The 16,902-nt window shown below is 33.5% G+C and overlaps 3 protein-coding genes across 8 annotated transcripts in view; 2 read left to right on the forward strand and 1 right to left on the reverse strand.

Annotated features, from left to right (window-relative positions):
• Positions 1-16,902, forward strand: part of KCNQ (KCNQ potassium channel) — a 212,127-nt gene that overhangs the window by 39,536 nt on the left and 155,689 nt on the right. The gene's annotated exons all lie outside the window — the stretch shown is intronic.
• LOC135839942 (uncharacterized) lies at positions 1,172-7,594 on the reverse strand. 2 transcript variants are annotated; one of them, XM_065356220.1, is made up of 8 exons: positions 7,438-7,594; positions 6,704-7,090; positions 6,334-6,622; positions 5,655-5,791; positions 3,155-3,572; positions 1,774-2,141; positions 1,439-1,628; positions 1,172-1,353 (listed from the first exon to the last, which is right to left on the reverse strand). In XM_065356220.1, the coding sequence occupies exons 3-8, from the start codon at positions 6,611-6,613 to the stop codon at positions 1,232-1,234; spliced, it is 1,515 nt and encodes a 504-aa protein (XP_065212292.1). In that variant the 5' UTR covers positions 6,614-6,622; positions 6,704-7,090; positions 7,438-7,594; the 3' UTR covers positions 1,172-1,231. The 2 variants fall into 2 exon arrangements, with proteins under 2 accessions (XP_065212292.1, XP_065212293.1); XM_065356221.1 differs by lacking the exons at positions 5,655-5,791; positions 6,704-7,090; positions 7,438-7,594 and having other exon boundaries at positions 6,334-6,470.
• On the forward strand, positions 7,795-15,252 carry LOC135839941 (uncharacterized). Of its 2 annotated transcripts, XM_065356217.1 has the most exons (3): positions 7,795-8,300; positions 8,603-8,869; positions 12,336-15,252. In XM_065356217.1, exons 1-3 carry the CDS (start codon positions 8,031-8,033, stop codon positions 14,532-14,534), a joined length of 2,736 nt encoding a protein of 911 aa, XP_065212289.1. In that variant the 5' UTR covers positions 7,795-8,030; the 3' UTR covers positions 14,535-15,252. The 2 variants fall into 2 exon arrangements, with proteins under 2 accessions (XP_065212289.1, XP_065212290.1); XM_065356218.1 differs by having other exon boundaries at positions 7,795-8,869.

The following is a 16,902-nucleotide window of genomic DNA, read 5'->3' on the forward strand; positions in this document are numbered from 1 at the left end:
GCAAGAAAGGTGTAAGGATAAGGGAAATGTACTCGGTGCTCGGTAGGTAGATAGGTGCATGTTGTATTAACATTTTAAACGACTTTAATCGATAGCATTTACCCCGAGCAACGTTCTCTTTACAACTTGACATTTTGAAAGGTTACTTTTATTAAAGGTGGCGGCGGTGGCGGCGAATGTTTTTATTTTCTTGATGCGTTCGCATCATCGTCATCCCTCCGCAAACGAACGCCAGAAAAAAGAGACCGTGTCCAAAAGCCAGAGGAGTAAGAGGTATCCCCAGATGAGTACGGAATGGTGAAAGGTGCCAGGATCGCGATGAGGCGTGAGGAGGTAAACGATGGAAAACATTTTTAAAAGCATGCTTTTACGATTTATTACTTTTTAATTACGTTTAATAAGAAGCTAGACAGAGAAAAACATACAGAAAGAGAAAAAATCTAATATTTTACGTTTCATTTTTTTTCTTCGTTTATTTTATTCGCTCTTGTTCGTCCGGCTCGTCGATTTGACTCACCCTTTTGCTTACGTACTATCATCGTGTACATGCTATACAGTTCGTTTTGAAAATGCTTACTCTTCTGTGTCTTTAATAACACTTGATTGGGAAAATTTCGTTTCCCAGGTCTGTTCTTCCTCGCTTTGTCAACCCGATCGTTTGCATTTGTCTGCTATCTATAGAGGAACCGTCGTTCACCAATTTCCTAATTTATGAGTGATTTTTCACCGGCTATACGAGCATTGAGTTTTATTTTTGCCAGTTCGTTGAAGACAAACGATGAAATCCCTCGAGAGTGAGATGTTTTTGCGTTTTGTTCTTTCCTCTTCTTTTTGTGATTTCGAGTTTTGACTCGAGAATGTTATTTTTATATTTTCGAGCGTCGATAACAATATGATTTAGGTGATCCCATGCGGAAAAACACCAGTTGTATTTACCAGTGGTACCAGCCTACTGGGATTTTCGACACCCACAGGTAAAAATACCACAGGTAATCACGACTGGTTATTACAAGTGGTTGTCACCACATGTAATAACTGGTCGTGATTACCAGTGGTATTTTTACCTGTGGGTGTCGAAAATCCCAGTAGGCTGGTACCACTGGTGGTTTCTTCTGGTAAATACAACTGGTATAAATTTTCGAATTGAGATGAAATGAATTGCGACCACATGTAAATCAAAAAGTCATATTTATTAGTATTATTGCTCCATTTCAGCTCGGTGAGTCTTCGGTTACTGCAACGATGACGACTGATTATTCATTCGTTGAACTTTTTTTTTCGCGTTGCCACACTTGTTTCTGATGCAATTATTCAACAGCTTCATTTCATTGGGAAAATGTTTCTCGGCGTAGTCTGAAAATTAAAGTTCAAAGTAAATAATAGCTATGCATATGCTTGTAATTGCATATAATATGTACTTCTCAAATAATTCACTTACTTTTGATTCTTTCGATTTTTATGGGATCCAATTGTTTTCGTGGCTGTGCCAGCTCAGGGTGTTTTTTGTAGAAATTGGGCACCTTTCCTGAGATAGTACTTTCAGCCATCTCCGCATCATCAAAACTTCGATCCATCGCATCATTTACAAATGAACTCAGATTGACTTTCGAACATTTGGCAAAGAATACCTGCAAATGTTTGGGGAAAAAATTAATTAGTGAAACAAATTAAACCTTGTCAATTTGACATGCACAGAAACAAAAAAAAATTCCAAGTACTGGCTTTCTCTGCAGTGTGGATAAGACACAAAAATAATTTGAGAAATATACACACCACTGCATTAAAAACTGAATCTGCACTTTCATCTGGTTTTTCTTCAGCTTTGTTTCCTAGTCCGTCAGATACGAGATTGTCACAAATAGATTTGGTTTTGTGATCGTCAAATACAGTTTCTTGACAAGAGTTAGTTGTTGATAGCTCGATTGCAGCTGATGATAAACCCAATTGTGAGCAAATGTTAGCTGATGATTTGTTTCGAGTCGATTCAACATCCGACAATGGCAATTTTTGAGTAAATTCAACAACAGACGATGGCAATTTTTGTGTAACAGCTGATGACACGTCGCACTGCCTTGCTGAAGTAGCTGGAGTCCTCATTAGATTTAGCATATCCTTCAGCTTTTCTTCCATCTCCGATAAATCTTAAATTGAATAAAAACAAAATGAATGTAGGGATAAAAAAAAATTGGCATTTGAGAATACTTAGTATAGTTTATACTCATCAATAGATGTGGATCGTTTATTGAATTACACTAAATTCAATCAATACTATACATAGGATGGTTCACATTCAAATTTAAGGAGGAGGAAGTGATCCAAATTTGAAAAAGAAATCGTATCAAAGTTAATAAAGTTATACAACTTTTGATATCAAGTACCCATATCATTATATGCAGTGAAATTGCAAAATTTTTTAAGCTAGAATTCCACAATGATCCACATCAATTGTAAACAAATGAGTAAAATATAGATACTAGGAAACAATCAGGCCACCCCTGTATCAGGGTTACAAAACATTCGAATCCAAATGATTCGAATCCGGATTCTAATCCATTCTTGGATTCGAAAAAATTTATTCGAATCCGATAATCTGATGTGGATTTGTGACAATGATTTGAATCCGAAAAAGCAAGTCGGATTCGTGAAATTATTCAAATCTTTTTGATGGATCCATAAATTTTCAATTTTCTCGTTTTAGATCACAAATTTTTGGGAAAGAACCTGTATTTGTGAATTCGAATACGGATTCGAATCCAACAAATCTTAAGGATATTTCATCGAATGGTAATGTTATGATTGAAAGTTCGAAAATGACTGAAATTGGGATCTAATTATTTTAAATAATTTAAATTACCATATAAAACCATTGTTTGTTGAAAAAATTTGGATTCGTGGATTAGAATCAGATTCGAATCCACAAATCCACATAATTATTCGAATCCGATTCAAATCCACGAATCAGACCCAATTATTTGAATCCGATTCGAATCCAAAAAACAGGAGTGATTCGTGGATTCGGATTCGAATCCATTTCGTACTGGATTCGTTGCAACCCTGCCCTGTATGCAGAGGGGTGAGTAATAATTACCTATCAATTAATAATAATTATGCAGTATAAGTATATTGGTAATGGATATGGATAAATATTACGAACATTTACGAGATGTTGCAATCGTTTTAATTTCTTTGAGTTCTCGTTTGGTTGTTTTGACTTCATCCTTCAAACACTTGTTTTCTTGTTTCAATGCAGAGTTATCTTTTCTCTCCAGCAATAGTTCTGCTTCTAAGACAGAAACTTTCTTTCTCCATTCTTCGATTTTCATTTGGTCGTCGTCGGTGTCGCTGTCATCGGTGTGGCTGTCGTCATCTTCTGAAGACGGGATCGGAGTTGATCGTTTACGTGGTGTCCGTTCTTTCTTCATACCACATGGCATGGGTTTTTTCGTAACAGGTTGCGCCGATTCTGTACTTGAGATAATACCAGCATCAATTTCGTTCATTAGATTCATCATGTTTTGTTGTGTATTATCAGCGAGCTCTTTTTTTTTACTTTTTGAATCGGATAATTTTTGCTGAAATGAAAAACGATTGAGTGAATAAATTTCCATTTCAGAAAATTCTATCTAACTATAATACATAATTATACTAAAACAGGATTTCAAATGTTTTCAATGGCTGTCATAACGTTCTGTAATATTTAATAGTTTAGTATTTTATCAATTTGTTTTTGTTCTGTGTTCTGTAAAAGTATTACTAGGGCTACTATAATTTCATACAGGTAAGGACAGCCGACATCTTCCATCCAACCTTGAACACAACAACATTAGAATGCATCTGTATGCATATAACTTTCCATATAAAAAATGTAATTTTTTTGATTGTTCGCGAGTTCGGGTGAACTTTCATGTGGTCTCAAATTAAAGATGATGAAATTCCTTATCGATTGGTGTTAAATTTTCATCATTTTGCGTAAAAATGACGATTTTATCAATACTTTTATTTTACTGATTTTTGCATACTATACGTACGTCATCTTTAAACTGAAAATACTCGAAATTTTCAGTGGACACATAGGTATTTGAGTACAGCAAAATGTTCGTGATTTTATCCTCTTTAAAATGAGATATTACCGAAAGCTCTACATGCAACCGTTCAAAAGTTTTCGAAGTTTTAAGTTGCGAAAACAAGCTGCGGATGGTAAGTATTGAACTTTGAATTAATATTACTCGAAATTTTCAGTGGACACATAGGTATTTTAATACATCAAAATGTTCGTCATTTTATCCTCTTTAAAATGGCTGTTTACCGAAAGCTCTACCTTCAAATGTTCAAAAGTTTTTGAACTTCAAAGTTGCGGAAAGTGGTCAAATTGTGTTATTACGGTTATCATGTGTTATCAGTAAGTTATAGTTTTGATCAGTAACCACTTTTCGCAACTTTGATCTTCAAAAATTTTTGAACGGTTGAAGGTAGAGCTTTCGGTAAACAACCATTTTAAAGAGGATAAAATGACGAACATTTTGATGCATTAAAATACCTATGTGTCCACAGAAAATTTCGAGTAATATTAATTCAAAGTTCAATACTTACCATCCGCAGCTTGTTTTCGCAACTTAAAACTTCGAAAACTTTTGAACGGTTGCATGTAGAGCTTTCGGTAATATCTCATTTTAAAGAGGATAAAATCACGAACATTTTGCTGTACTCAAATACCTATGTGTCCACTGAAAATTTCGAGTATTTTCAGTTTAAAGATGACGTACGTATAGTATGCAAAAATCAGTAAAATAAAAGTATTCATAAAATCGTCATTTTTACGCGAAATGATGAAAATTTAACACCAATCGATAAGGAATTTCATCGTCTTTAATTTGAGACCACATGAAAGTTCATCCGAACCCGCGAACAATCGAAAAAGTTGCATTTTATACATGCATAATTGTATGCATACTATGATAAGATAACATGTTTATCCATTTCTTGGATGGGCAATGGCGGCTGTCCGTACCCATAACGAAGTTTATAGTAGCCTTAGTATTACAAAACAACAGTGTTGGCAAAACGAAATTATTTCGTTTGGTAAAATGTTAAAAAAAACGCAAAACGAAACGAAATAAAAAAACGCAAAACGAAACGAAATAAAAAAACGCAAAACGAAACGAAAACAAAACGAAACGAATTGCTTCTCCATATTACATAACGTTATGAAAAACGAAACAAAATTAATTTCATTTTGCCAACACTGCAAAACAATAGAAATGTTTGATGTTTTGAAAAAATTGAAAGAAGAAATAATTACATGAAAATGAAAAATTTTGAGTCTTTTGACCTATAATTCATCAATTATTGATTTTTCGTGTTCATTTATGATTTTGTTTGTAAGTAGGATGTGCAAAATTTCGATGTTTTAGTAACTTTATTTGCTCTTCAAATTCTTGTTCAATAAAGTCAAAATCAAGTTATGGCAATTAACGCTAATCAAAACACAAAAATGAATAAAATAATAAAGAATTTTTCATAGAACAGAAACTGAAAATCCTTTCATTAATAATCATAATTAAAACTGGCACAATGCTGATGAATGAATAGCAAAATTTAAAATAGAAAGTTGATGTTATTTACACTAATTCCTTGAAGTATAATTATATACATACTTTTTTCAAATTGGCGACTTTCAAATCTTCTTGGTCTGGATCAGCCCTTTTTTTAAAATTTTTTCTATTCGATTTGTCGATTTTTGACTGTCCTGTGGTGGTAATATTCTTGACCATTTCCGTCATTTCCAACCAACCTATTTTCAAAAAACAATGTACATTGAAATCAAAAAATTAACTTTGATTTTTACAAAAATTTGGATTGGACCCTCTCTTTCCCTTTTATTTTAAATTTCAAGTAGGTAACCATACTTTATGATTCTGTATAAAGGAAATTATCGAACTAAGTGAAATGAAATAAATGGAAAATACTAAAAACTGCACCAGTATTTTAAACTGCTTTAAAATTTGTAAAGACGAACGAAAGGTTTACAGAAATATTGGCCTTCTAAATTTTGCTTCTCATTATTTATCAATTTTACGAAATAGAACTCTCTTGTTTTCCTTTCTTTTTATATAAATTTTTAATTTTTTATAATTTGCCAAATCATTGAAATTCAAGAACAATTAAAAGAGAAATTTTTCGTGTTTAGTAAGAATTGCAAATTTTTATAGCAAATATGAGAACAAAAAGTTGTACTAGACATTGAAGCTATGGAACTAAACCACATTCCTCCTCTCACATGGCTATTGATCTATTTTTAAAAATCTATTGTTTGTAAAATCTTATACAACTTACTTCCAACACCATATATTTTTGTTCCTGGCCATAGCTCCCACTTCAAATTCTTCTGTTTAGCTACTGCTCTTGCCATTTTTGGAGGTGGTTGTACTTCTACATTCTTCGGCCACTTAATCGTAATTGGAATGGAGTCATCTATTACTTTTTGAAAGTCGTCTTCATTTTCAGGCAATATCACCCATGGTTTATATCCCACAGCTACACTGCCATCACCCTCAGCACCGTTAAACTCGCAGCACACTAAATCTGCAGTTGAATAATCAATTTCATCGGTCATTTTCGTTGCCTAAAAAAATAAAACATCAAGTACCATAACAGAATTTGAATCACTTTTCACATATGCTTGGCTTATCTGTAATAAACTTACGTCTATACTTGGTGAAAACGGGGCAATTTGCAATTAAACTGACACTTTCCTGACTTATATCTTCCTCGTGATCAGAGAATGACTCGAAATCAAGCGAAGTACTTCTACGTTTACTTGAGAGGGGATAGTTTGCCAAAATGCTAACGCTCTTCTGACTGCTACTGTCACTGCTTATTTCTTCCGGATCAGAGAATGACTCAAGATTAATTAACGATGCACTTTTAAGTTTTGTTGAGAAAGGATGATTCGCTAATAAGCTGACGCTCTTCTGACTATCACTTCCTTTATCTGAATACTGATCCAAAAGAGTCGAGTACTTATCTAAAAGAGTCACGTATTCCCAAAGTAATTCTTTCACGCAATCACTGCACCTGGGTACTGGATATCCTACAAAACACAATAATTATCATTTCAATTCGGTATTTCAAATTTGATATCAGCTTTATGCAATCTGAGTACATCTATGTACTCGAGTCATGAACTATATGGAAGCGCCGATGGACACAATGTAAATTCGTCAACAATAGTAAATATTAGAGCTGGGTGTATAGGGCCAGTGAATAGTTAGAAAAAGTACATATTTCAACTAATAAGTATGAGTTGCATCATAAATACACTTTTTTTCAGCTTAATCCGGCCATGAAGACTTACAGACGAATTTACAATGTGTTTATTGGCACAAACACGTTGATATAATTTCGATGTAAATATTATACATTCAATATTTTACTTACTTTTATTCTTGAACGTAATGAATTCCATTAATCGGAATTAATGTTGACATCACTTTAAATTGCACAAAATATAATCCAAACAAGACGATTAGATATTTCTACAAAATTCACAAAGCACAATTCTCACATCAACAATTCAACATGGACGACTTCATTAGTATTCTGAAATTTGGTATAAAAATGATTTTGAAATTCAACCAATAGCGATCGAGTATTTACTTTTTTTCGTCATGTGTACGTGACCACGTGAGCAGAACAGAACATATGGATATGTGATGGGGCATGCTTGTTTACAAAGTGATTATCACGTACGTTGTGTTGGGTTGATTTTTCATTTTTCCATCAATTTGATTACGTTAATTATTTGTTTGATAATTTCTAATTGGAAATTGCAAATGAAATGTGACCATGTACCCTAGGAAAATGGAGACGATAATAATTATGATTCAAAATTGCTTTAGATAAGTATAATTGTGTAATATTGAGTGTATCATTAAGAAATAAAGTATTTAGATACTTTGTGAAATGATTTGGAATTTGTTTCCAGATATCACCTTGATTTACCATATGGTCAACAACAGCTGATCTACGTTATGCTTGATATTTCCCTCCAAAAATTATTTCCAGGAGTTATGGTTTCATTAAATCCGTTTTGTAAGTGTATTTTTTTTATTGTACATACATCCAAAAATCCAGATTCATGTGTATTTGTAGTTGAATTTTTTTCTCATAAATACGCCATGGAAAGAATAAAACGAGTGAGACCTGTGAATTATAAACGGTGGTTGAAGATTCCTGAGTTGGAAATACCTCGTACAACTTTACTTTCTCGAAATAAACGAATACGTTTGAATGATGCTAATGTAAGTATAATCCTACTCATACCATATCCATAAAGTACAAAAATATCATTTATGTAGGTATCAAATTAGTACGATTACTAAAATCCTCTCTTGAGTTTTTACAAATTGGATTCATGTGGCTGTAGATATAAGAGATGAGTAACAATATCATATTATAACTGAACACCATATAACAAGACAAATAAATACGTTGAATTTTTTAAAAGTTGTATTCATATCTGTGCTGCATACACGTCATAATTGTCTAATTTCGGTTTCTAATTTTCTAATTCAATTTTGGAATTTTTTATTTACTTCATTAGATAGACGAAGGCAGTTCAACAGGTGGTGTCAACATGAATGAATGTTTTCAATTGGTGAGAAATGGTGATTACGACGTCAATGATTTGCTAGAATGCAGTTCGAACGAATTTCCAGAATTGATGATAAATGATGAAAGCAATGTTGCTGATATCAATTCATCAGAATGCCATAATCGATCACATGAATCGTTGATATTTGATGACAGTGGTGCTGATTTACGAGACTGTGGTGATGATCGGTCATCAATGCATGAGAAATCTCAACGTGTAAGTATACTTGTAGAAGCTCAACTTTAACTAGATTGGTCAAGAAAACTCATATAGACTGCTTACATTGGATACATTGTGATTATATAATCCATATACAATTTTTGAAAATTATATTAATTTTTTGATTCATCGAAAAGTTGGTTGTAAAATCCTATTTTGTCAAAAATCGTTTGTACCACCTTTTTACTTTCATTTACATATTTCATCTCCTGTAATACAAGGTATTATTTTGACGTAAACTATGTAAGCAGTCGATATACTATACTGTTCGTATAATATACTGCAGCCTTGTGTCACTGCTGCCGATATACCTATCCTAGCTATGCTACAAAATGATACTTCTAGTCACTAGTAATTTAATAAATTTTCGAATTGTGACTGAAAAAAGTTTGTTAGTCTAACCAAAAAATATGCATAAATGCTTAGTTAATGTACAAAACCAGGGTTGCAAAAGATTCGAATCCAAATGATTCGAATCCGGATTCGAATCCATTCTTGGATTTGAAAAAATTTATTTGAATCCAATAATCCGATGTGGATTTGTGACAATGATTCGAATCTGGAAAAGCATTATTCGAATCTTTTTGATGTATTCGTTTGATAACAAACGAATCCATAATAGTCCGGCATATGACAATAGGAGTAATTGCACCCCCCCGCCGATCCTCCGGGACAACTTTTTTCTTAAAGGGGACATCCTAAGGAACATTTTAAAGCAAACTTGCCATAAAAAAAGTTGGCCTTACTTACAAAATGGCGGCCATTTTGATTGACAGGTCAGCCGAAATCGCAGATTTTGCGTTTTAACATAGGACTTGCACGAACTTTTTTAAACTTTACTAAGGTAGATCGAGAGATCATGCAAAAACTTATCACCTGTGAAAATTTCAAGTGCTAAAGTGCGTTTTTCGATTCTTGGTGAATTTTTGAAAATCGAATTTAGGCCAAAAATGAGGGAAAAAATCAAAATTTTACCAATTTGACCAAGAAAGCTGAAATTTGGGATATACCCTATTTTCGACATGCCAAATCGATTGGAAACGGTTTCAACCTGTTTTGAGCAGTTCTGGAGCCTCCAGCAGATTTTTGAAACTCGAAATTCCCACAAAATTCCATCAAATTGGAGTTGTAAAGCTAAAATTTATTCTAAAAACTAATTTCAATACGCTACGAAGTACTGCAGGCGAATTTTAACTCGTTTTGGAGCCTCCAGCGACTTTTTGAAAATTGCTGAAACCTCCAGCAGATTTTTGAAACTTTAAATTTTCACAAAATTTCATCAAATGGAGATTTGATGGAAAGCTGAAATTTACTCTACACTCCAATTCTAACACCCTCGGCCTCTGAAGACGACTTCAGGTGAGTTCAAGTCATTTTAGAGCCCCCACGACTTTTTTTTGAAAATTACTGGAGCCTCCAGTAGATTTTTGAAACTTGAAATTTCCCTAAAATTTCATCAACTAAGATGGAGAGTTGAAATTCATTCTGCAAACTAATTTCAATACGCTACGAAGTTGACTGCTGGTGAATTTCAAGTCGTTTTGGAGCCTCCAGCAACTTTTTGAAAGGTTGTATGACATTTTTTTGGAAAATTGAAATTTCCTAAAAGTAGCTGGAAGCTTCAAACCCATTTGAAACCACCATGTAGTCTGCGAAGTAAATTTAAGCTTGCCAACTCCATTTGATAAATTAATGTTGGGGAAATTTCAAGTTTTAAAAAACTGCTGGAGGCTCCAGTAATTTTCAAAAAAGTCGCTGAAGGCCTTTAAATGACTTGAACCTACCTGAAGTCGTCTTCAGAGGGTGTTAAAATTGGAGTGTAGAGTAAATTTCAGCTTTCCATCTCAAATTTGATGAAATTTTGTAAAAATTTAAAGTTTCAAAAATGTGCTGGAGGCTCCAGTAATTTTCAAAAAAAAACGCTGGAGGGCCTAAAATTACTTGAACTCACCTGAAGTCGTCTTCAGAGGATGTTAGAATTGAAGTGTGGAGTAAATTTCACCTTGCCTTCTCCATTTTGATAAAATTTTGTGAAAATTTAAAGTTTCAAAAATCTGCTGGAGGCTTTAGGAATTGCCAAAAAGTTGCTGGAGGATCCAAAACGACTTGAAATTCACCAGCAGTCAACTTCGTAGCGTATTGAAATTAGTTTGCAGAATGAATTTCAACTCTCCATCTTAGTTGATGAAATTTTAGGGAAATTTCAAGTTTCAAAAATCTACTGGAGGCTCCAGTAATTTTCAAAAAAAAGTCGTGGGGGCTCTAAAATGACTTGAACTCACCTGAAGTCGTCTTCAGAGGCCGAGGGTGTTAGAATTGGAGTGTAGAGTAAATTTCAGCTTTCCATCAAATCTCCATTTGATGAAATTTTGTGAAAATTTAAAGTTTCAAAAATCTGCTGGAGGTTTCAGCAGTTTTCAAAAAGTCGCTGGAGGCTCCAAAACGAGTTAAAATTCACCTGCAGTACTTCGTAGCGTATTGAAATTAGTTTTTAGAATAAATTTTAGCTTTACAACTCCAATTTGATGGAATTTTGTGGGAATTTCGAGTTTCAAAAATCTGCTGGAGGCTCCAGAACTGCTCAAAACAGGTTGAAACCGTTTCCAATCGATTTGGCATGTCGAAAATAGGGTATATCCCAAATTTCAGCTTTCTTGGTCAATTTGGTAAAATTTTGATTTTTTCCCTCATTTTTGGCCTAAATTCGATTTTCAAAAATTCACCAAGAATCGAAAAACGCACTTTAGCACTTGAAATTTTCACAGGTGATAAGTTTTTGCATGATCTCTCGATCTACCTTAGTAAAGTTTAAAAAAGTTCGTGCAAGTCCTATGTTAAAACGCAAAATCTGCGATTTCGGCTGACCTGTCAATCAAAATAGCCGCCATTTTGTAAGTAAGGCCAACTTTTTTTTTGGCAACTTTGCTTTAAAATGTTCCTTAGGATGTCCCCTTTAAGAAAAAAGTTGTCCCGGAGGATCGGCGGGGGGGTGCAATTACTCCTATTGTCATATGCCGGACTATAAATTTTCAATTTTCTCGTTGTAGATCACAAATTTTCGGGGAAAAACCTGTATTTGTGAATTCGAATCCGGATTCGAATCCAACAAATCTTAAGGATATTTCATGGAATGGTAATGTTATGATTGAAAGTTCGAAAATGACTGAAATTGGGATCTATAATTATTTTAAATAATTTAAATTACCATATAAAACCATTGTTTGTTGAAAAAATTTGGATTTGTGGATTAGAATCCGATTCGAATCCACAAATCCACATAATTATTCGAATCCGATTCTAATCCACCGATCAGACGAAATTATTTGAATCCGATTCGAATCCAAAAAACGGGAGTGATTCGTGGATTCGGATTCGAATCCATTTTGTACTGGATTTGTTGCAACCCTGGTACAAACTGAAGAAGCTTCTAAATTTGATATCCTTTAATTGTGTTTGTTCACAGAAGTTTTTGAATGGCTCGCCTATTTTCGCGGAAGAAGCTGAAATTTTAATAATGGCGTACATCATAAGATACAATTTGAATGATGAAGCAGTCGACGGATTGATACAATTATTTACAACATTGGTACCTGAATGTACGTTACCCAGGACAATTTATAGTTTTATGAAGAAATTTGACTCAAGGAAGGATGTTTCTGCTTTAAAAAGACATTTTTGCAGTGCATGCTCAATGATTATTTCATGTGGTAGCGACAAACGCGGAGCAATGTGTAGCAAATGTTCACGTGAGTGCAATAGTGATTTTTTTTATTACTTTCCAATCAAGGACGCTCTCACACAATTTGTGAACAGTTCGGATTACTTGATTATGATTAACCGACATGAATACAGCGATGTTAATGATGGTGAGTATTGTAAGAATAATCAGAACATAAGCAAGACAGATGTAACTTTACAATTGAATACTGATGGAGTTTCAATTTTCGATTCTTCAAATAAGTCGCTGTGGCCCATTCAAGTGCTCATTAATAATTTACCTCTCCTATTAAGAAGAAAATACCTACTGCTATGTGGACTATGGTTTGGCAAAAATAAACCAGACATGAATATGTATCTCAGACTGTTCGTTGAAGAAATGAAACAACTTTATGATGATGGAATCGTTAGAGAAGTGGATAACACTTTGGTAAAAGTTCATGTTGTATTATGTGTCTGTGATTCCGTAGCAAGACCCACATTGCAAAACATCAAACAATTTAATGGAGAGTATGGTTGCTCTTTTTGTTTACAAGAAGGAGAGATTTCCAAAAGAAGTACACGCATATATCCAAAAATGAGCATTTTGCCTATTAGAAATTTAGAACAGCACATGGCAGATGCTAGAAAAAGTATTGAAGGTAGGCCTACACCTATTAATGGCGTAAAAGGTCCGTCAGTTCTAATGCTGCTTCCCAGTTTTGACATAACAAAGTGTTTTTCCATCGATTATATGCATTCGGCGCTGCTAGGAGTTGTTAAGCAGTTCATTGAGCAATGGTTTGATTCAGCAAATCACGATCAGCCTTGGTACCTCGGTACAAAAGAGTCTGATTTTGATAAAAAATTACTGAGTATACGACCACCATGCGAAATTAGTTGGCTTCCTCGGCCAATTAGTACTAGAAAAAAGTGGAAAGCAAGCGAGCTCCGAAATTTTTTATTGTATTATTCGTTCTATTGTATAAGTGACCTTCTACCAACACGTTTTGTTAGCCATTGGTGTGCTTTAATATATAGTATCAGTACATTTCTTCAACCTTCGATAACTACAGAAGAATGGCGAAAAGCAACTGAGGCATTATTTCATTTTGTTATCAACATCGGAAACCTTTACAATAAAAACTTCTACAGATTCAACGTGCATCTACTTCTGCACCTACCCATTTGTGTTCGAGAATTTGGTGCTCTTTGGGCAACATCTTGTTTTCCTTTTGAACACTATAACGGAATTTTGAATAAATTATTCGTAAATGCAACAGGTGTTCAACAGCAAATTTGCAAAAACTATTTTCGATTTAAAAAACTGATGTTGGAGTCTAACAAATTTTATGACTCGTCCGCTTTTTTAGATCAGGTACCTTTAGGTAAACAATTATTCATCAACTTCATGAATGGTGACAAAGATGAAAATCTGCAGCTGACTGGTGACGTCTACCAATTCTCTGTTAGAAAAACACGTGCAACTATCAGTATATCCGAGCAACGTTCTATTGAGGCAGTATTGGACTCGAAGATTGACATTAATGCAGTCACATTGTATCAGTTTTGTAACGTTAGAGGAATGCTGCTTCACTCATATGATTTCAACAAACTGAAGAGTCGCAACAATAGTATCGTTCAGTTACAAGACGCAACTGTGATCATGGTGTGTAAAATTTTGAAGGTTTTTATCACGTCTCCTATCGAAATAAATGAAAAAAGGATTGTGATAGAAGCGATTCCAGCTACAAAAAGGATTAACAATTCAAATCTACCCAAGCAAAACAAATTTATTGCTTCTGTAACCAAGGAGTTGGTTTTTAATTGTACACGACAACGTATCTTTGTTCTGCCTGAAATGATTCAGAAAAAGTGCGTTTCCATTAACGTAATTGGTGATGATGATGGTATTAACTATACATTGGCAACCCCATTAGCTAACCATTTAGAAAATGGTTGGTGAAGAATATATAGCTGCGTATATATTAATGATCGTATTATATGTGCATGATAATTAGGTATATACATATATCATTATTTATTAATTGTCATAATTTTTTATTTTTTTTTTATTTTATCAACCCATGCAGATATATGTTGCACTCGAATTATATTTCAAATAAATAATATAAATATGATCTTGCAAACATTAATAAGCCTAAATTGAAACATTTCATTTTTTTAAGACCATTGCTCTTTCTTCATATTTTTATTAAAATCATGTTTTCTAGTTCTCATGGTCATACATTTCATGGATTTTACTCATTTCTCAAAGCGCGTATTGATGCAATTCAAGTCTTAACATACTATACATAACTCTTGAAAATAATATGTATGTACATAGATGATATTTTGCCATAATAATTTTTTTTTTTAAAGTGAAGGCAATGGCTACAGGTACTACTAGTAACATGAAATACTTACCAGTGATAAATTTTTACCACTGATAAAAACTACTTATACACCAGTGGTAAATATTTACCACTTGTCAAAACCATACCACTGGTACCATTAAATACCAGTGGTAAATTTTTACCACTTATAAAGACTACTGGCACACCAGTGGTAAATTTTTACCACTCATAAAGACTACTGGCACACCAGTGGTAAATTTTCACCACTGGTGAAAACTACTGGTACACCAGTAGTATTTTATTTTACTACTGGTGTTTTTCCGCATGGGATGTTTCCTGTAGCATTTTTTTTTTAGTGCATCGATGAAGAGAAAAATGTCAAAAAGATCTTGTCCAAATTTAGTGGAAACCTTTATTTTGAAATTTGAATTGATACTGATCCAGAAAAAATTTCGGCCATGGATGTTTTGGGAACCTTTATTTTGAGTTGGAAAATCGCTTAGATTGGGTAAATTTGTACTCGCGTATTTTGGACAAGTATTTTCAACCTAATGGTAATTTGAGTTTTTTTTTTCAATTTGAAATAAATTTTCAATTTCATAAAAATCTGATGTTTTACCTAATGTATCAGGAAGTGATGAATGAATTTTTGAATTGATGTTGATGTATGTGCGGTCATTTTATTAATTATGCCACGAAGGAGTTTTTGTTTGAAAACAAAAATAAATGCAATTAACTTCTATTGGTCATTAAAGCAGTTAAGCAGTTAAAGCACCCAATAGGCAAACAGCGAATGCAAAAACTCTCTTGTAATCAGTTTTTCTTTTTGATTATTTCAATTTTTGTATGAATATCATTATCGTCGGTTTCCAATACAAGGGTGATATGTCCATGTTTTTTTTCTCACGTTTTTAACATTTCGGGTACGGTTATAGCAGGTCTTCAAGTCGGTATTCATCAAAAAAACAAAAAAAAGTGGTTCGTGACTAACCAACTTTTTGTTTTTTGATGAGTACCTACTGAAAGACCTACTATAACCGTACCTGAAACGTTAAAAACCTCAGAAACGAAAAAAATGGACATATCACCCTTGTATTGGAAACCGACGATATGCTTATATCGCACCTCGGGAGTTATAAGGTCACATCTCAAAAAAGTGAAATTTTACAGGAGGGTGATTTTCTTATTTTTAAAAACTTGATTCATTATTTTTATCAACTTATAATTAATTGTGAGGAATGAATAACACCTCATTTTAAAGATCTGGTATCCTACCTTCATTTAGCATAAGAACACTTTGAAAAATAAAATCTTAAAGAGGAAATATTTCAATGTTTGGAAAACATTTTGAGTTAGCACCTTTCATTAAAGTTGATGTGGAGGCGAAAGGAAGCGTCCAAAAAAATTTCATGACAACAAAGTTGTAGAGAATTAAATTTCCAATCGACATAATGTCGTTAGTTTTTTTCTAAAGTGCTTAGTTTTTGAGTTTTTCTCAAAAAACTAAAATTTCATGATATGTGCAAATTCATTTTTCTGAAAAGTGATCAATTAAAAAAATTTTTCCATTTGGTACAAACCAATAAAAAATGCACTCCTTGTGACTATTTCTAACTGACAAACATTTAAAACAATCAAAACTATTTGTTAACACTTTGTATGTATGAAATTTGCTCAAAAAAGGTGGAGTTTTTTTAGATGTGCCCTTATGTAACTCCAAACAACTTGCAATGTTGTTGAGATTTTGAGTTAGGCCATTTGCGTTTTTTACAAGATTTAGATGATGTACCCAACTCAAAGTGTAATTTTTGGTTGAGGGGGGTCATACAAACCCCAAAAATGCAAAACCATCAAAATCAATTTTTTTTGAGATGTGACCTTATTACTCCCGAGGTGCGATATGTACTTACTTATGTTAGTTTGAAACTTCTGAAATGGAGAGGGGAGGTTTTTTTGAATTTGTAGATACAGTGGTTC

Source organism: Planococcus citri, chromosome 3, assembly GCF_950023065.1.
Source record: "Planococcus citri chromosome 3, ihPlaCitr1.1, whole genome shotgun sequence".
Lineage (NCBI taxonomy): Eukaryota > Metazoa > Arthropoda > Insecta > Hemiptera > Pseudococcidae > Planococcus > Planococcus citri.